The sequence below is a fragment of the Antennarius striatus genome, chromosome 1, assembly GCF_040054535.1.
Source record: "Antennarius striatus isolate MH-2024 chromosome 1, ASM4005453v1, whole genome shotgun sequence".
Lineage (NCBI taxonomy): Eukaryota > Metazoa > Chordata > Actinopteri > Lophiiformes > Antennariidae > Antennarius > Antennarius striatus.
Window position 1 is genome coordinate 11,994,896 of NC_090776.1, and position 20,873 is coordinate 12,015,768.

The 20,873-nt window shown below is 42.8% G+C and overlaps 1 protein-coding gene across 1 annotated transcript; it reads left to right on the forward strand.

Annotated features, from left to right (window-relative positions):
• The first annotated feature begins 1,474 nt into the window (after positions 1-1,474).
• On the forward strand, positions 1,475-11,913 carry slc17a6b (solute carrier family 17 member 6b). Its single transcript, XM_068339455.1, has 12 exons — positions 1,475-1,975; positions 3,428-3,683; positions 4,428-4,546; positions 6,041-6,155; positions 7,172-7,259; positions 7,338-7,424; positions 7,864-8,006; positions 8,096-8,245; positions 8,655-8,787; positions 9,095-9,205; positions 9,644-9,771; positions 10,824-11,913. The coding sequence occupies exons 1-12, from the start codon at positions 1,902-1,904 to the stop codon at positions 11,163-11,165; spliced, it is 1,746 nt and encodes a 581-aa protein (XP_068195556.1). The 5' UTR covers positions 1,475-1,901; the 3' UTR covers positions 11,166-11,913.
• The last annotated feature ends 8,960 nt before the right edge of the window (positions 11,914-20,873 follow it).

The window sequence follows — 20,873 nt, forward strand, 5'->3', positions numbered from 1 at the left end:
TATCTATCTATCTATCTATCTATCTATCTATCTATCTATCTATCTATCTATCTATCTATCTATCTATCTATCTATCTATCTATCTATCTATCTAATATAGGACCTTTAAGTAAATGTACTACAGTCAAATTCTCACTTGACTGAGCCCATTTAAAGTATTTATAATTCCAGTTTGTTACACGCATCAAGTTGTCCAGTGGGGGGAAAAAACACTTTTGAAAGGGATGAGGATTTAAGGACGTTAAATTATAATAGTATATGAGGATTTTTGTATATTAAAATATATTTCAGGAAAAAGAAAATGAAAGCTCAAAAGAAAATGTATAAATTCAATGAAAATCAAGTCAGAATTAATCCCAGGTGGGGCAGCGTGCAGTGTCAAATATAACCGCCAGATGGCAACCAATACCAACAAATGAAACTGCTCGCTTGTTTCCACTTCCTCTTTTGTCCTTTGATAACACATCTAAGATCCATAACTTACACTCATCTAATTATGAATTAAGCTAAATATATAGCTTAATATAGATATGAATTAAGCTATATATATATACATACATACATATATACAGTATATATACATATATATATGTATATGCGTGTGTGTGTATGTATGTATATACACACACACACACACACACACACACACACACACACACACACACACATATATATATATATATATATACACACACACACACACACACACACACACACACACACACACACACACACACACACACACACACACACACACATTATTTATCATCTGTAACCCTCTATTATTTGCTCATCTCTAGTCTCCAAATCCTGGAGAAGGATTATCATGCGATTAGGGAAATTGGCCTGGTCAAAAATAACTTTTAATATATTTTTCATCCTTTTGTAGAAAAATGTGGTTGTCAGGGGTGATGAAAATATCGGAGACGCTTAAATTATTGATGATTCCTACACTGAGGAGAGGATCTCGGAGGGGAGGGAAAGGAGGGGAGAGAATCCACTCCTGCACATTTGGTTTCCATAGCACCGCCCTCGGGAGACATGTAGCTCTCATATCGAGGGTTGTCTGTTATTATTTCGTGTATTTTCTTATGATTGAAATTACCAAATAAAAAATGTAAACGAAATATATCTGTATTAGAAACAGAATATCATTTTGAGCCGAGACGCAAAGAGATGAATAGAACTATAAAAAAAACAAACAAAAAAAACATTTTCTCACCACGGTGTTTTCATGAAATAACGAACACACACAGTCCAGTGTTGAATATATGATTTTATATGTTAAAATCTGACTCCTTTATTTATTCGAGCTTGACTCGGTGGCCAGATGTCGGACGCGGAATTTCTGCCGCTGATCTCGGTGCTGAAAACGACGTCAGATGAACCTGCGCTCACCACAGGAGACACGATCCAGCCTCACTCCCTTTTTGATTTCCTCCAGCCCCTCCAAACACCTACTTCTGCTTTTGTAAACTTTCAAGCCTCTTTCTTTTTTCTCCCCCATTCATCCTCTCTCTCTCTCTCTCTTTTTTTTTTTTTTTATTATCGAAGAGACCCTGGCTATATTTCGAGTCTTTATATTTTTCGTCGCGATGGTTCTCGGCGCGGCTTCTGTGAGCCAGGCAGGAGACGAGCTGCTGGTTGGATGAGGGCGCACGGCTCGTTTGACTCCCCCACTCTTCGCGCAAAGGTGTATTTTTTTTTTTTTTTTAATTTATTGTGAAAATTTGAACTCTTCCTTTTGGACCGTCGCCTCCCTGGACTCTGATTTTTTATTTTTTTTATAACTTCGTTTGTTGTTTTCCTCTGTAGCCTCGGCAGTCGGCCATCCAGCGCCGAGACATGACGAATAAGCAGTAAAAATATTATTGAGAAATAGGCCTACATAGAAACTGGATATGGAGTCTGTGAAGATGAGAGCCACGGCGGGGGTGAAGGAATTTGCGGGGAAGGCCCTGGGTCATGTGCACAGGTAAGGACGGGTAATTTCCACCCCCACCCCCCACCCCCTTGATTGGCGCCTGTCTGTTCCCTCTTCTTGTGGGTGATTATTTGCACGCTTCACTTTCACCTGACTCGCTTCGGGGTCGGTGCGTCTGCGGGACGGGCGACGGGTGTTTTCTACTTTAAAGAATCCTCCGTCACGCCTCTAAATCGCGTGAATAATATTATGCAATCCAGTGAACGTGTGTGTGTGTGTGTGTGTGTGTGTGTGTGTGTGTGTGTGTGTGTGTGTGTGTGTGTGTGTGTGTGTGTGTCTCATAAAAGCGCGCACACACGGCCGGTCCACCCTGGATCGGGGCCTGCGCCTGTTTCTCGTTTGTTTCTCGTTTCTTCATCTACTTAAAAGTTTGTGACGTTAAACGTTCCAAAAGGGTTGAAACCGATTTTTTTATTTTTTTTAATGACGTGATTTTGATTTAATGTGTGACTGAATAAATAACAGAAAAGCCCTCCCGTTGGATTTATTTATTCCCGCGTAAATTCGTTTTTCGTTTCTATTTTAAACAGATCGGTTGATGTTAAACCTCATAATGAACCAGACGCATAATAAAAACGTCCTGATGTTGAGCTGCTGTCATTTAAGGCTGACTAGAGAGGAATCAGGCCTGTGATTTCTTTATTCCACCTTAAATATCTTCCCATTTGTTTATTTCCTCTCGGGATTTTTGCTTTTCGAATATTTTACGCACAAGAATGCGCACCTTTTCACTTTCTTTTGCCCCCCCCCCTTTATTTATTTATTTTATTTTTTTTGCATCCTGAATTTCGACAAGAGCATGAGGCGAGTAAATGTGACTTCCCCGGTTTGGCGGTGGGGTGGGAGGGGGGGGTTTGAGATGTGGGTGGGTGGGAGAGAGTTTGAGGAATGCCCACAGACGTGCGTCTGGAGGATGGAGCCGCTCGTTGCTCCCCCCCCCCCCCCCCCCCCCGTGAATGTTAATGAGTGTGGAAGCGAGCGGGATGCTGCAATGCGGTACAGCCGGGGACACGTTTGCAGCCCCGCTCCTGCTTCCTCCGAGCGCAAACACACTTCAACGCGTTGGTATTTATTCTGTCTCCCGACTAAAAACGACACACCGTTGCTTGGCGCCAGAGAACCCCCCCCCTCCCCCCAATATGAGAACACAGAATGGAGGAGGCCTCCCCATGATGAAACCTGAAACCTGCAGCTCTGTGGTTGTGATTCTGCAAATATGAACTCTAGTTGTTTCCTTCTTTTTACTGGAGTAACACATTTCAGGAGGAGCTTTCTGGATATCCAGTTGATGAAATAATGACATCATCATTTTGAAATATGAATAAAAGATTATTTTAGAAATATTCCAGGCCTTTAAAGTGGGTGGGGGGTGGGGTGGGGTGGTTACACCTCATGAGGTGTTTCATCACACACACACACACTGTCTTCACCTGGATGTTACAGGGTGATGGAGAGGAGGCAGAAAACCGGCGAGGTGATCGAGCTGACGGAGGACGGGCGGCCCCGGGAGGCCGCGGAGAAGAAGCCCCCCCTGTGTGACTGCAGGTGCTTCGGTTTGCCCCGCCGGTACATCATCGCCATCCTGAGCGGATTGGGCTTCTGCATCTCTTTCGGTATCCGGTGCAATCTGGGCGTGGCCATAGTGAGCATGGTGAACAACAGCACCGTCCACCAGAACGGCAAGATCATCATCAAAGAGGTGTGGCAGCGGCAACGACACGGTGCTGACGTAGACAAACAAATAAACAAACAAACAAACAAAACTAAAAAAAAAAAAAATTACTGCCGATACGTTTTTATTGTTTTCATGAAAAAAAAACCAACGAATAACGAGTTCACGGCGTGAACTGAAATGTTTTCTTACAAATTTTTTTGTGTCTGGGGAGATTTTATTTAAATCAAAATGTTTATTTCTGTATATTTAACGACAGACGTGAGTCTAGTTTACAGGTAAGAGAAAAAAAAAATCAATTAAAAAAAAAAAAAACCCATTTAATTTATGCATTTGTAGAAACCCAGATAGGTTCATTCAGAGACGTCACTTTCACCGCGGATGACGTTTCGGCGCTCAAAGGCGACACGTGCTGCTGAAAGGCACGCGCGTGGTTAAAAGTACGTGACGTCAGAGCAGACTGCTAAAATAATAAAACTGATGCATTCATATTTTAATGGCCTAACGCGTTTTGGATAAATAAAAAAAACCAATCCGAATGTTCGGTTTCACACATGAACTTTTTTTTTTTTTTTTTTACATTTCCGATGATTTTGATGCAGAGATCGATACAGTCTGATCAAAACAATCGGATCTCAGATCGGTTCATTCAGGGATTCCATCTTTTTGTTTTCCTGTATCCTCCATCAGAATATTTCTGTGTTCCTGTTTTTACTGTTTTGGTTTTTTTTTAAACTGGGATTTTACTCCCCCCCCCCCACACTCCACCAGAAAGCCAAGTTCAACTGGGATCCAGAGACCGTGGGGCTAATCCACGGATCCTTTTTCTGGGGCTACATCGTGACACAAATCCCGGGGGGGTACATATCCTCCAGGCTGGCAGCCAACAGGTAGGAGCCGCTCTAAGTGAATCACCCTGAACGCAACACAGATGCGTTTACTGACGCTTTTATGTAATGTCCTACACAGTATAATGACTGATCAGTTTATGTCTAAATGGTTTTTTTTTAAATATATTTTTAAATATGTAAGGAACACATACTCATAATGAACACGTGACGCTTCAGAACGCAGAAGGAAAAAAAAAAAATCAAACAAACTCATGACGTAAAATTTGCGTCATTATTGTCTGGATTAAGAATCCACAGCTACTCTTAATCAGCCGGCTCTGGGCCCGGCGGGCCCTTGGCTCCTGATGTCAGGGCTTTTTCACCACCTGTTAATGAGCTCCCTGGGGGGGTGGGGGCAGTGGAGGGTGGGAGCTAATCTGCCACCCCCCCCCCCCTTCCCCCGGCATGGAGACCAGACCCCGTCTTGTCACCAAGGGCTTTAATTCGCAAGAGCACTGCGCCAGTGCATCACTCGTGATGAGCCCATCTTATATTAATGGCCTTTAAATATATGATTTAAAGGCTAATATTAAAATCCACGGGTAGATATTATTATTATGGTCTGTCGCGTGGGGGATAAATTGATCCATTGACGCAAAACAGGGGAGCTGAACATCAGAGGCCTACATGTGGACAAGGTTTTTAAATCGTGTTCAAGGTGATAAAAATCTTCATGATCGTATCCTCGAGGACTGACTGGGGGGGTGATCGAATCAGCTGGTGCCCGACAGTTGTTTCAAGCTTTTGCCCCCCCCCCAAAGAGCGCGACACAAATGAAAAATAACTGAGGTGGCGGCCCGGTCCTCCCCCGTGACCGTGGGTGTTTTTTTTATTTTTTTTTTAACTCGCCGCTCCTCCCCAGAGGTAAAAATAGGATGGAGCACAAACAAAATGTTCCTCCTCTCTTCTGCCTCTGGGGTGGGTGGCGGTGGGGGTGGGGGTGGGGGTGCGGGGCAAACCTGAGATGTGAACTGCATGAATATTATCAACCGTGAAATCCATTGAAGTTTTTTAAATTTTTATTTTACTTTAAAGAAAAGGTAAAAAAAAAAAAAAAAAAAGAAGAAGAAGAAAGAAAAAAAAAGAAGAGTTCTTACAGAGTACCAAGTGAGAGTAGTTGCTAAGCAACACACACGCATCGACGTAATTGTTCGCGGTTTCTTTAATTATTTAGTTCGTTGACGTCAGAGGAAAGAATGTGATGCAGGCCAATCAGAACCGAGTACACAGCGTTCCGCGCCTGACGCCTGTTCCCCCCTGGTGGAACGATGATGGTGAACCAGAACTGTAACACGATGAACACCAAATTAAGTAAATTAAAATGTCATATTGAAAAGGATTTTCGGATTTTCTACTTTTAAAAAAAACAAAGAATGGTTTAATTTAAAGAACAAAAGAACACATTTAGTCAAGTTGAAATAATAACGAGGTTATATATATATATATGCTATATTTTAAATACATATATATTCGAATACATCCCATATTTTTCAGGGTCTTTGGTGCAGCCATTGTCCTGACCTCCACTCTCAACATGTTCATCCCCTCAGCAGCCAGGTTTCATTACGGCTGTGTCATTTTTGTGAGGATTTTACAAGGTCTGGTGGAGGTAAGATGACTTTAATATTTAACACATCTATTCCAAAAATCCTTAAATAATTCTTTTGATGTACGATGGGATATACTGTAAAATATTAATAGAACACAAGTTCTATGCATCTCTTATCGTGTTTTTGCACAAGCAGGAAAGAAATAATTCTAATGTGTGATGAATATCCAGCCAGAGGAAATTCGAGACGATCCATATTGATCGGGTCCACTACAGCTGAGTGTTTGTGGGATAGTCCAGCATCTTCTTTCATCTTTCTATTGTTGTATCTTGTGTGTTATGGTAAACACAACGAGCAATGTGCTGCTGTGATGCTACTGAGTTTGTGAATCCTCCGGCTTTTGTGATGAAACTGTTTCATCTGGATGCATTGATGAAATCTATCAGCTTAATGTCGAATAAAATGGCACAAAGAAGGTCCTGCTGCAGATTTATTGTAAGGATGAAGCTGTTTGGGGCCATCGTTCTTAAAAACAGACTATTTTCTGCACTTCTTCCAGTGTTTATGGGCAGATAATCAGGATAGCATAGATTTTAATCATCAGCAGACCAGCATCCTTCAAATTTTTGCAGTACATTTTTATAAAATACTAAAGTAACAGGTTGAGCATTTAATAGCTGATGAACGTTTAATAGCTGCAGGGCCTGCTTTGCACCATAAGTAGCTCATCAGAACCTCTTTGTTAATGGCTGTGTGGAATTTGTTCACATTAATTACAAGGGTGAAAATGTTAATTTGTGTTAGCTCTAATATTACATGTTGATATCTACTGGCTTGTACTTATATTAAAAGGGTATTCCCTCAGAAGTAATTGAGACAGCATAAAGTAAAGCATTCAGGATGACTCCGTGTATGAAGAGGAACGAGTTCTCGGTCTGTTCTGCAAACTCGTGCATGCATAGTTCCATCCATGTATGCGTGCACCAGGAAACTGAGAGCTCAGACTGTGCATGTAAAGAACATGTGAACATTCCTGCACATGCACCCACCGCTAACACGCTGTCGGTGCATTCAGGGGGTGACTTACCCGGCCTGTCACGGCATCTGGAGCAAGTGGGCTCCTCCGCTGGAGAGGAGTCGTCTGGCCACCATCTCCTTCTGCGGTAAAACGCTCTCCTCTACCATCAACATTCTGATCGGGGGTTGATCATGAGCTGATATTGATCCCATCTGTCCATCAGGCTCCTATGCCGGGGCGGTGATAGCGATGCCTCTGGCTGGGATCCTGGTGCAGTACACAGGCTGGTCCTCAGTGTTCTACGTTTACGGTAAGATGACATCACGAGGGGTCTGATGTGATGAACGTGTGAGTGTAACGTGTCACAGTGGAGTGGAGGAGGAGGTGTAAACGTGTACAAATACACACAGAAACACTTCATCAGCATTTGGATGAAGTGTTTTTCGGCTCGGTAGAACCGGTAGAGAGTTTGACACTCAGAGTGTTCACTGAAAGTCAAATAGATTTATCCTGGCAGACTGGGTATTGATTTCCTCCCCTCCATGTTTGGGTGTGTCAATAAATAATCCCCCATCCCCCAACACCCCTCCTGCAATCTCTCCCTAACTCATTGGACTGTGTAGTTTAGCTTTCCTGTCATTTTTATTCTGCAGGCATTGTTTTGAAATATCAGGTTGACAAATTTATTCCTGTGTTTGAACTGTTAAATAATCCGACCTACTGAGGCGTAATCTGCCTGTAATCCGCAGGGTGTCTCGGCATCATCTGGTACATGTTCTGGGTGCTTGTATCCTACGAGAGCCCAGCGGAACACCCCACCATCACCGACGAGGAGCGCTGCTACATCGAGGAGAGCATCGGCGAGAGCGCCAAACTAACAGGTCCCACTGAGGTGAAGGGATCACACACACCCTCCCCCCCGGATTAATAATCCACACTTAAAAAAGACAATAAATAAAATGCATTTACCTCTTTTTACAGAAATACAAGACCCCTTGGAAGAAATTCTTCACGTCTATGCCTGTCTATGCAATCATCGTGGCCAACTTCTGCAGGAGCTGGACGTTCTACCTGCTGCTGATCAGCCAGCCTGCGTACTTTGAAGAAGTGTTTGGCTTTGAGATAAGCAAGGTGAAGCTACGACCAAGCTGTTGGATCCATACGCCATAGATACGCCACGCTATAGCGAGAATCGGCTGAGCTTTATGGGAATGAGCACCAGAGAGGCCAGTGATGGAGCAGATCGGACTCAGGTCAAAGGTCGTTGTTAGCCTGGAGTAGCAAAAGAAAATTAGCACCCATGGAATAACTAACTAACTAACACTAAGGGGAAACAGGAACATTTCCATCTAATATTGCACACAGTCCTTTAAAATTCCTGCAAAATTGATGATCAATGATTCAGGCGACAATCAGGGAAAAGGTTTTTATCTATCAGAGGAACGTTTGTCGGTGAAGCCAGTCCACAGACCTAAAAGAATCAAAATAAAAAGGCAAAATACGATGGCGTATTTCTTTTAAAAGGTTGATTCTCCCTTAGGTGGGTATCCTCTCCGCCCTGCCCCATTTGGTGATGACCATCATCGTGCCCATCGGAGGCCAGCTGGCTGACCACCTCCGCAGCAAGAACATCCTGTCAACCACCACCGTCAGGAAAATCATGAACTGTGGAGGTGAGAAATCTGAACCGAGGATGAAAAATCATTTTCCACATCACCGCCTGTCGCCGCCATGTTGTCGGATCCACGCTGCTCTTTTCGGCAGTTCTTCCCTGTTGGATCGAGTTGTGTGTTCGATACTTATTCACAAGTTGACCTGCTGATTGTGACTAAACATTGATCTCATAGAAGCCAATTATGTAACCGAACGCAGAGAATGTGTTGTGGTTAATTAAATTGACAGCATGATGACCAACAGCCAGTGTGTGTGTGTGTGTGTGTGTGTGTGTGTGTGTGTGTCTGACCTGTCTGTCTGTTTTAGGATTTGGCATGGAAGCCACTTTACTGCTGGTGGTGGGATATTCCCACAACAAAGGGGTGGCCATCTCATTCCTGGTGCTGGCGGTGGGCTTCAGTGGATTTGCCATATCAGGTTGGTAGAAGTGAAGTGAGCCAATGAGCATCAGTTTATTCCTTATATTTTCTCCCATCCTTTTCTTCTTCTTCTCCCTCACCTATCGACTCGAGTCTCTGAGGATGCAGAGGTCAGAAATCAGTTTCTTGTGTGCCGTTCTTGAGCCTTCTCCTGGACTCTTTAATAATTCAGTGTTAGTCCTCCTGGGGGATTAGGCAGGCAGGCAGTTTGAGGCGACTCACGAGGACATTCAGCCAGTCAAAGTGGGGGGAGGAGGAGAAGGAGGAAGGAGAGGAGGAGGAGGAGGATACAGAGTTGCTGTTTATTGCTCAAACAAGATGGTCTCCATTGCTGCTGCCTCTACCTACAGTATAAACTGTTTCCTGCTTATGGACCTAAACATGCCCCATAAAAGGAAAAAGGCATCAACCATGTATTTTTTATGCTCTCAACAAGGTTTTAATGTCAATCACCTGGACATCGCTCCACGCTATGCCAGTATCCTGATGGGAATCTCCAACGGCGTAGGGACTCTGTCCGGGATGGTGTGTCCGCTGATCGTCGGTACCATGACAAAGAACAAGGTGAGAGCTTCTCTGTGCAGACGGGGTTCTTCAGAAAGGAACCAAAATACATCAGCAAAACGTCCCATATTTAGTATCATGGAGGTTAGATGGTTTACAGTGTTTTAAAGGTGATGAAGGTCAGAGATACTGTAATATGATGCAAAAGATGGAGACTATTGGTATAAACCTGCTAGCTCACAACCAATAACTGTAATGGCTAGTTACCCTAGCCTGGTTGCTAATGGTACGAATGCAGACAAGCTAAGAGATGTTACCTTTGTTTTTAGATAGGTAGGTATGTAGGTAGATAGATGGATGGATGGATGGATGGATGGATGGATGGATGGATGGATGGATGGATGGATGGATGGATGGATGGATGGATGGATAGATGGATAGATAGATAGATAGATAGATAGATAGATAGATAGATAGATAGATAGATAGATAGATAGATAGATAGATAGATAGATAGATAGATAGATAGATAGATAGATAGATACTTTATTAATCCCGGAGGAAATTGTATATATCCACTGCTCAGGCATTAATTAATGAATAAATACTAGATAAAACCAGAAGAAAAGACACCACAGGACATACCACAAGACATACACTACACTAAAAGACACATGCAGCACCTACAGGAACTAAACTAAAACTAAAATATAAACAGTATAAAATAAAATAAAACTACATGAATAAAAATAAGAGTGAAAATAGCAGGAGGCCCACATGGTGGGTAAGGTACACCTTTCTTACAATGTAAGGCATGTCAGTATCTAATATCTCAAAAAACCACAACACCTTGGCCCCACTACACTGCAGCACAGGCTGACATCCCATCTCCTCACCTGCATCTCCCATCTCCTTTTACAGGCATTTATTCATTTGTTGTATGAATATGAGTCCAAAAGAGCTGCTTATGTACCCTAGATTATCTGAGATGGGCCATATTCTTATATCCTGGGCTTTGATCTGGCTCAAGAAGCAAAAGGCATTAATGTGAAGACAAAATTAAAAAATTAAACCGTAAAACAAAGGTGAATTTTCTTCTCCTTCCTCTTTAGACTCGAGAGGAGTGGCAGTACGTGTTCTTGATCGCCTCCTTGGTGCATTACGGCGGAGTGGTATTCTATGGAATCTTCGCATCGGGTGAAAAGCAGCCGTGGGCCGACCCAGAACTGACCAGTGAGGAGAAGTGCGGCTTCATCGATGAGGACGAGCTGGCGGAAGAGACGGGCGACATCACTCAAAATTACGGTGCCTTTGGAGGTCCGGCTAAGTCGTACGGCGCGACCACACAGGTCAACGGAGGATGGGCCTCTGGCTGGGAGAAGACGGAGGAGTACGTGCAGGAGGAGGCGCAGGGAGGAGGATACGGGTACAGGCAGGATGAGGGATACTCCTAGACCAAACACACCTTCACTGACACCAGTAGACTTATTTTTTTCCTGAGTGTGCATCAGTTTAGTCACAAAAACATCGAATATCAAATGAGAAAAAAAGAAAAGCTACAATCCATTGTTGTATCACTTGCACAAATCCTGAAATTAAATCTTTAAAAGTATCCAGTTTATGTAAAAATGACTAGAATATATTTAAAAAAAAAGAAAAGATATTTGATCAATAGAGGTGTAACACATATCGAATTGGCAGTCTGTAAATGTATTAGTACTCATATTGATAATATATATTTAGGAGTGCAATTGTGTATAAAAGGTGAACATTTTCATCCATTAGCCAAGGTTTCCTGACCGTAGGGTTAGATAGAAGCTGCCTATCAGAACCGCGGCCTCTTTTTCAATCAGAGTTAAACTACAGGCCAGCCGTTATAGTGTACAAATATGTCACTGCACAGCGTTGTGAGGAGAAACTAGACACTGTTGAGATAGATTGTACTGGATCCCTCCTGAATGCACTCAGAGTAGTGTGTCGTTTTAATGCACAATATGATGACTTTTGTTTCTGTGTGTGTAACGGTCCTTCAACCCCCAGCATTCAGATTTGACGAATGACTCATCAACTTTTCGATACACTTGCATAAAATGTACAATTGTTCGTCCACCGTTTGTAATCCATTTTGTAACTTCAGTGAAAATGTTTGATTGATATTTTATTTCACATTCTGCATTTGCGTCAGGCCAGAAAAAAGTCCAGTTGTACCGTTGGAAGATTCGAAAGATTATTAGAGATTAAAGATAACAGATTAAATCTGGTTAGATCCAGACTTTCTGAAGGGTTTGTGCAATGCAAAGACTAAGAGAAGTCGTAATCAGACTTGTTTTATTAGAGCCGCAAGCCTAATTATATTAATAACAGCAGAACATTTAATATTTAAAATGTTCTGAAATAGAGATGTACATAATCAAAAGGTTTAGCTGTTAAATATTTATGATTTCTAAAAGCAATCAAATGAAATGAATTAATTAAATATGTGTTATTTATAAAGAGTTTTAGCACAGGAAGTGAATCTACTCCAACAGGACTGAGTGGGTGTGGTCAGCAGACATCAGAGGCCGATGCTGAACTCTGATTGGTGCACAAAAATATACAATACAAGCACAGAAGAAGAAATAGGTTGTCAGTTAGACCTTTTCCCAAAACTCTTTTACTTCAAGTATCAAACTTAGTGTTATTATTTGAAACATTGTTTAAAGTGTGAAGCTGAGACTTAAAATAACTGGAGAAAAGTTTTAGATGAAATACATAGGAAAAGCTGACGTTAATATTTCTATTCTGAAGTATTTGAATGTTTACATTTATCTATATTTTACAAAAAGTTAAACCAAAATAGGAGATCTCTGTTTGTAGTGACAGATAAAATGGGATAAAATGGAAGCATTGTTATAAAAAAGGGTGCAATTTGGACAAGCTGACCTTTGTCCATTTCCAACATGAGATGGAGGTGAGATGAAACATTTAATGAATTCATGTGCGATGGAACAACCTGACTTAAAGGTCTGGTCACAAAAAGTGTTTTAGTTTCCCAAATAGAAAGAAAACACCAACAGGACTCCAGGAACTATAGTTTCCTCGTCTGCAGATGGACGAAGTCTGAAACGGAACAATTTTGCGTAATTTGCCACCGTCAAGTGAACACCTCACAATGTAGATGTGTATGGATGTGTATTTATGCATGGAACAAAGTGAAATTTGTAGTATGTCTTTATTTTGTATGTGTGTGTCCTTATTTGTCTTTGTCTCAGAACCTGTTACTGATGCTTCAATGTCTTTGCACAATAAACCAAAGGTGGAGAGTGGATTATGGTTTTAGCTGGAAGTCAGATATCAGCAGCAACATGGCTAACGCTAACCTTAACCCTAAACCCTGATCCCTAACCCTAAAACCCTGACCCTAACTCTAACTCTAAACCCTGACCCCTAACCCTAAAACCCTGACCCTAACTCTAACTCTAAACCCTGACCCCTAACCCTAAAACCCTGACTCTAACTCTAACCATAAACCCTAACTCTAACTCTAATCTTACACCCTAACCCTAGAAGCCTGACCCTAACCCAAAAATCCTGACCTTAACTCTAACCCTAAACCCTGACCCTAACTCCACCTCTAACCTTAAACCCTAACCCTAAAACCCTAACCCTAACTCTAACCCTAAAACCCTGACCCTAACTTTAACCCTAAACCCTAACTCTAACCCTAAACCATAACTCTAACCCTAAACCCTGACCCTAATTCACCCTAAACCCCGACTCTAACTAATCCTAATACTATAACCCTAACCTTGACAAAACCCTAAGCTTAACTCCAAACCTAACCTTTACCCTAACTCCAACCTAACTGTAACCCTAAGCCTAACACCAAACCTGACCCTAACCCCAAACCCTAACTCCAACCATAAAGATAGCCCTAACCCCAATCCTAACCCTAACATTAACCCTAACCTTTACCCTAAACCTTACCATAACTCCAGCCTTATCTTTAACCGTAACATAATCCAAACTACCAACCTAACCTGACCCTAAATCCAAATCTAACCCTTATTCCAAACCTAACCATAAACCTAAAGCCAAACCTAACCTTAACTCTAATCTTAACCCCAATTTAACCCCAACCCAGAGTGTAGACCAGCAACTAACAATACTCAGTGTACAAAGCAATAAATCCGTAGTAACAGTTCTGGTTATTATGTAACAGTCGTTTCTAATGCCTTCCTTTAAAATTGTGTTTTTTGTGATAACAAAAGTAGAAAATAAACACTTGTAAAGAAACAAAGAAATATGTGTATAAAGTATAGTAATAGAGCCTGAAACAAACGTCTTTGACAACTGGAAGTGCGAGGAGTTTGTGTCCGGGCTGCTCACCAGATGAGAATGATAAAATGAGCTCTGTCTGAGCGGCGGTGCTCGTCTTCTTCACGCGTTTTTGTTTCCCTGTGTGCTGTCGTTTGACGTCATTACGTTCATTAACGTTCCTCGTCCGGTCGACCACATGTACTTCCTGCCCCCCCCCCTCTCATGACCCTGATATCACTGTCATAGTACTCATCGACTTTAACGATGAAACCCAACCAGGCCATTCTAGATTTACAAAAAATGAAGATGTGCAACCTGAAGTAGTTTAAATTTCCTGTTTTGTGCCTCTGAAGTTTTAGCGTGATTCTTCTGTTGCTGTGTACATTGAGAGGTTTGTTGATGTCAAAAATGAAATACTATATCTTCTTTTTTATATATAAAGAAAACCAACAAATGTGTTTGTGTCCGACTGTTTTGTACCAAAAACAAAGGAATAGGAATGAGTGAGTCAGAGCTGATGAGCATCACATACAGACAGGTATTACTTTTGCAAGTTTTCACCTGACCTCTGACCTCTGATGTCAGAGGCAATGGAAACAAAGCATTTATCAGAAAGGTAACAGCACTGGAGACATCTTACAAAGGAATCAGAAACAACCTGTGCAGGTTGGTCATCCAAACCCACTCAAGTGGTTAAAAATATCCACCTACAGTGTTTCTAGTTCAGGCCTATTAAATAAAAATGAATATTAGTGCAGTGCTGAATGTTGAGGCCCCGATCAATGAAACCAAACCAGTCAGGTTCCCGTGTGTGCTCTAGATTGTTCCGTGAAGCCCACAGGAAGTGCACGTTAATGGCTGCCTTCCGTCTCCCGCGGCGGCGCCCACTGTCCTGCTGGACCTATTGAATGCTGCGACCTCTTAATGGAGATGAGAAGGAGGAGGAGCACTTATTGAGCCAATTTGAGGAGGTGTGAGTTTGATGAAGGAGTGTGACTCCTAAACAAAGCTTCATCATGTCGATGGTCATCAGAGGAGACGCCGTACAGCAGGTCGGATAATCGATTCATTTAGGTGAACGTCCCAGAAGTCAAATCCTCCTTTTGTTTAAGACCAAAAAGGAATCCATTCAGCACAATTTGGTGAAAGTGTTTTATTTCACTCTTATACCAAAAGATTTCAGGAAATAAATGTTCTCTTTCCCACGTTTAACCTTCATGATTGTCGTGAAAGTCACTTATCTTTTCTCATTCTTTTTCTTTGCAGAGAATAATCGCTCTAACATTCAGACCGCATGCTCTCTCCTGAAATCACTGACGTCAAACCAAAACTTCAAGAGCTCTAAAAAAGTCCAAGGTGACGCAGACGCAGGTGTTTGAGTGACGCACAACTTCTGGATCAAAGGATATTGAAACCAGACTCTCTTCCACTCTCCATCTGCCTTTGTCAATATGTGTGTGTGTGTGTGTGTGTGTGTGTGTGTGTGTGTGTGTGTGTGTGTGTGTGTGTGTGTGTTAATGAGACCCTCCTCCCAGCTCAGCTCGTTGCCTTTCTTAATTTGACAAGCTCAATAAACGTGTCACCAGCCACCCCTAAACAGTGTTTTCTTGCAGCCAACCAGCCAGAACCGTCATCTAGTCCCGGTGCAAGTGAGGGAGGTGACCCGTATCCCCTAGTAACCATCAATCCAGGCAATAACAAGAAACCTGCCAAAGCTTTTTCCAAGGAAAAGGTTATCATGAATAAAAAATAAAATAAAATAAAAAATCAATCAATCAATCAAGGACACTTCAGCTTTGGTGTCTCTGTGCAGAAATGCGTCATCATTTGGCAGCCCCCTCCAATGTTCTCTCGCATTGATGTTTTCATCTGCATCACACATATACGTACAGCATGTGGGCGCGTGTCTGACAGTCACGGATGCTAAATTGAGAGGATGCGTGCGCATATGCTCGGCATCTTAAAATGACTGTGTAGACGTGGGTGGGGGGCAGGTGCCCCTCTGTTCTCCAGGGAGCAGAGGGGCGGCTGAGAGAGGGTTGGAAGTGGATGCCAAAATCACTCTTTAATGACTCGGGGTGGGGTGTTGTGCTCGGGCCCCTGAGATCCGGCGTGGCTCATAAATAAAGTCCTGATTTGCACAATGTGCCTCCAGCACCTCTGAGAGACGAGAAGGCTGCATTAAGGTAAAACACTGACCAACCAGAAATGATCACACCCAAAATGCTCCAAAGAAAGCATTTACAGCTGCTTCATCCACTCATCGTGAATTATTAAACGGCTTCTTCATCATCTGCGGCATTTTGGGGGGGGTTTCATCCATAAAAAGGGGACAAATGCACAGTCTCACAACTTTAGTCACACACATCCACATGTGGGCAGCTGAACCTGAAGGATCAGTGTGGAACGACACAACGGTGGGGGTGTCAGCAGAGCCAGATAAAGATCAATGACAGCCAGCCTCGTGGTACCCAGGATGCTCTCTGTTTGTGGAACTTCTATGTGGATGCTGGTTTATAACAGGCTCTGGATCAGCGGCCATTGGCTGCTAAAACAGTGACAGGATCCTCCTTTTGTTCAGTCAGGAAACACGATTGGTTGCGCATGTTCCTCACTATCACAACAGCTGGTGTATATTTAGATGCCCCCACCACCACCACACACACACACACACACACACACACACAGACACACAATGTTCTCCACTCTCACGCACAGCCTCCCATCACCTTGTCAGGAAGTGCGTCATAGGCTTGTCAAGGGGAGCCTCTGGGGCGAGGCGCTCCAGGATGATGGAGTCAGAAACCGGGAGTTCATGGCGAACTCAGGATGATGCAAAAAATCTGAGGCGTCTGCAGACGTGCAGGTGAGCAGTTCAGGTGAAACAAATCCATTTGTTCTGGGTCTTCTTTGTTTGAAGACAAAGAAATTACACAGCAAAAAACATATCATAAATACATAAGGAAATAGGACCTTCAAAAAATGATGATGACAAATCATGATGATTTATAGGCCTGTGTTCCCAAAGGGGCCCAGAGAAATGAAATAATTATTTAATTAATACGTCTTATGATGTGCATTTTTTGAAATGCACATCATAAGATTTTCTTTCTTTTTGAGGTAAATTTTTTTGAGGTAAATTTTTTGTATTATGATGTTTCGAAATTCGGAGGACAAAAACCAAGTGTCTATTTTTTTTTTTTTTGCTGTAAAGATGAGCCCATTAGGATCACATTTTTGTTTATTATTTTTGTTGTTTTCGAGATGAATGCAGGTGAAGCACCTGGACTGTAGCATGTGTGTGTGTCTGTGTGTGTGTGTGTGTGTGTGTGTGTGTGTGTGTGTGTGTGTGTGTGTGTGTGTGTGTGTGTGTGTGTGTGTGTGTGTGTGTGTGTCAGCCCTTCTTCTCTGCATCACCAGATGGGAGCTAGTGGTATGTGTGTGTGTGCATGCATGAAAGTGTGTGCCTGGTTAAAAGGGTGGGGGACCTTGAAGGATGGGTGGTGGTGGGGGGGTGGGGGTAGGAGGGGGCATTCCCAAAACCAATGCATCAGGCCTCCCTTTGTCCTGTTGCCTGTCACTGATGGCTTCACAGTGGGGTGACACACACACTCCAAATCTCATTAAAAAGTGAGAGTGGGGGAGTGTATGTGTGTGTATGTGTGTGTGTGTTGGGGGGGTTCCTTCATATTTAATAGGACTAAAGGAAACATAATACAGCTGACATTATTAAAAAACAACAGCCCTGATTCAGGCCTTCAGACTCGGACACTGATGGAGTCTTTTAAGCATCTGCTTAAAGATAAATGGGACGCGGCCACAAAGACCTGCGGTGCTTTACCGGCTCCAGGCCCGTCCATCTGATTCCATTAGCTGCATCGATGCGACACATCTGATAGAGAGCCCTTGAAGCGGAGGGATAACACAGGGACTATCTCATTCTGCCCTATTGTTCCCATCTCCTCGGTGCGTCTCTCTCCGGCGGGGGGGCGACCCGGAGGAATCGATCCTCACGAGTTGCACTCGGGTTATAAAATGACACGTAAATCTCTATCTTAAAGACCTTTTTGTCGTTAAATCACTTACAACAATCAGCCCAACACAAAGCCGCCTTTTTTAACACCCTGTAATTTAGCCATTAGGGGTTGAAATTGCTTTGCAATTACTCGTCAGCCGCCCACAACTGAAATCAGCAGCCGCATCCTTCCCCACCTTCTGTTGTCCACTTCCAGGGGATAATTTTTAATGACAACTTGACAGCTTGTTTTAGCATCCAGCTAATGGATTAGCACCATTCCAGTGATAAAATATTGATGCGCGGCGCCTTTAAGAGCTGAGGTTCAGACAGGTGACACCTCTGGAGGACAGAGATGATAAGGAAACAGGAGAAAACACGGCTGACATTTGGTTTGGAAATACTGTATGATGGAAAAAATATTGATGTATGTGAAAGCTTAGGTTGTATTTAAAATAGTTTTATTTCATATCTGGTAAAAAGGTTCAGTTTTACTGAGCATTGAAGAGGAGACCCCCTGATATTCAAACTAATCAGTCATAAAAAGTCATTAGAGACAAACAAAGAAAACACACTCTCTCCCCAGTTCACTCCAATTATAGAAATCTGATGTTCTTCAAATTAAATGTTCTCCCCATGTCCACTCAGTATCAACCCTACAACACCTCCGACGGATGAAAAAGGGGGAGATAATGTCATGATCTTTGATTCATATCAGTCTCCTTTGTCATGTGTTCTTTCTCCTGCTCCCTCCCTCGTACCTCCTCTCCGTGTCACTGCTGCATGGTGACTCAGACACTGCAGAGATGCTACACGGTGAATGATATATCGGATGAGTCACACACCAATCGGATGCTGTCCATCCCTGAAAAGTTTTTTTTTTTTTCTTCTCGGCACCAAGGCAGACAAAAAAGCCTCCAAAAGACTGAGCTCGTTTAAACTCTCCAAAAAAAAAAAAAGAAGACAGACAGCTGCCATGAAGGACAAATCAAACAGCAATATTTCTCTTCTCCGCATCCCTGACTTAACAAACAAGCTGATTTTTTAAATTTTCATTAGTGCTCTTCCCTCCACGCCACGGTCAGTCTGTCAATCCACCGCTCCACGGAGGGGCGAGGCTCTCCTTAATGCCTCTGCTTCTCCGTCCATCTGTCAGCCTCTCGCTCCCCTTCTGCTCACATTCTGAGTCAGTCTCTTGATTCAGTATGAAATTTTCATACCGGTTACACACACTCTGCTGTTTGCCCTGACAGATACACAAACACAAGGGCATGCAGAAGTTGTTTTTTTGTTTTGTTTTTCAGGGCTTCGACGAGTCAGTCAAGCTCCACAGCTTCCTGCAAGCCTGCAACGATGGATGGAGATCCAAAGAGGATCACGTGATCAGTTTAGAAAACCTCCAATTTAGAAAATAAAGGCCGCACCGACATTCTCTCCATTACAGGCGGCATATGCATGGAAATAAGTTGTGGAACTACATTACAGTGAAGTTATAACGTGTTATAATGCGGCATAATGTAGCTGCCACTCCTATGTGTGGAGGAGGGTGTCTAAATTGTTAAGTAATGACACTAATGGGTAAATAAACACTGATGTCTGCTTATAACTACATTTTAGTGCATTAAAAGCTGCTTGACGTCCTCGTCATTTCTGAAAACGAAGGAACAGAAGTTCACAGTTCGTTCACATGCATGATGTCCGATCACAGACGCGTCAGGGGCTGAACTCAGATGCCATCAAACGATGACAAATCAGTTACTGAACGGTTGATACGACATCTGCAGGGGCGCAGCAGTCTCATCAAGATGCTTCCAGTCTAGAGTGAAATCATTACCAGGAAAAAAAAATTCTTCCATGTGGAGACTCAGGAAAATGAAATGAGAGGAAAGAACAGTTTTACAACAACATTCATTCAGTTTCTTCACATCCATCAGGGAATTGTCTGAGTGCATTGAAGGTGGAGGTGTAGCAGGGGTGTTTGTGTGTCTGCATATCTTTGTGTGTGTGTCGGGGTATGTGTGTATTCTATTGATTGATGTGGACATACATGCGTAATACATGTATTACGCATGTATGTCCTTGCCTCTCCCCCCCCCACATCCCTTTTTAGTTGTGTGTGTATGTGTGTCTTTTGTCCATGTTTCTAAAACTGAGATGAGTTGCTATGGAGACTGGGATACTTGTCTAAAAAGGAAGTGGCAAAAGAGAGAAACATGGTTGGCAGGGGACCCTCCAGCACCGTGAGGTTGAGGCTGGAAGAGTCTGGTTCACAATGTCTGAACAAAGATTAACCTGGAAATTTCTTCTAAATTCTACTTAAAATCAACTCACAAAAGAAACAGACAAAAGCTTGAGCCTCTTCATCAACCGACGAGGCAGTGAGGATGCAATCCTTCTCGTGTTGACAGGGGTTAAGCGACTGGCCGGTGATAATACAGCTGTTTGAAGCACTCCATCACTGGATAATCACATTACTCTGGTACTCCATTGCTTCCACTCGCTCCTGATAATCTTGTTAAAATCTCAGTGATTGGGATCACAGTGACAGCGAGACAAAAGACGCAGGCAGGCAGCCGTCTGTGGAGCCCAGTCCTCTCCACGTCTGTCTGGACGCTGCCGTAGGGTCACTTTGGAGCTGGAAAGACGTTCAAATGTATTTTTGAAAGCATAAAAGACGCATCCTTTTTGATGTTTGCAGTTTGGGGATGAAACCACAAGTGGTTTTTATTGACCTTAGTGACCTTTAATTACTTAAATTCAGGCACACGAGGTCACTGCAGAGAAGCCCCGCCCCGCCCAGCTCCATTAAATATAAAGCAGATTCTTTATTTTTCAGGCTAGTAGGTCT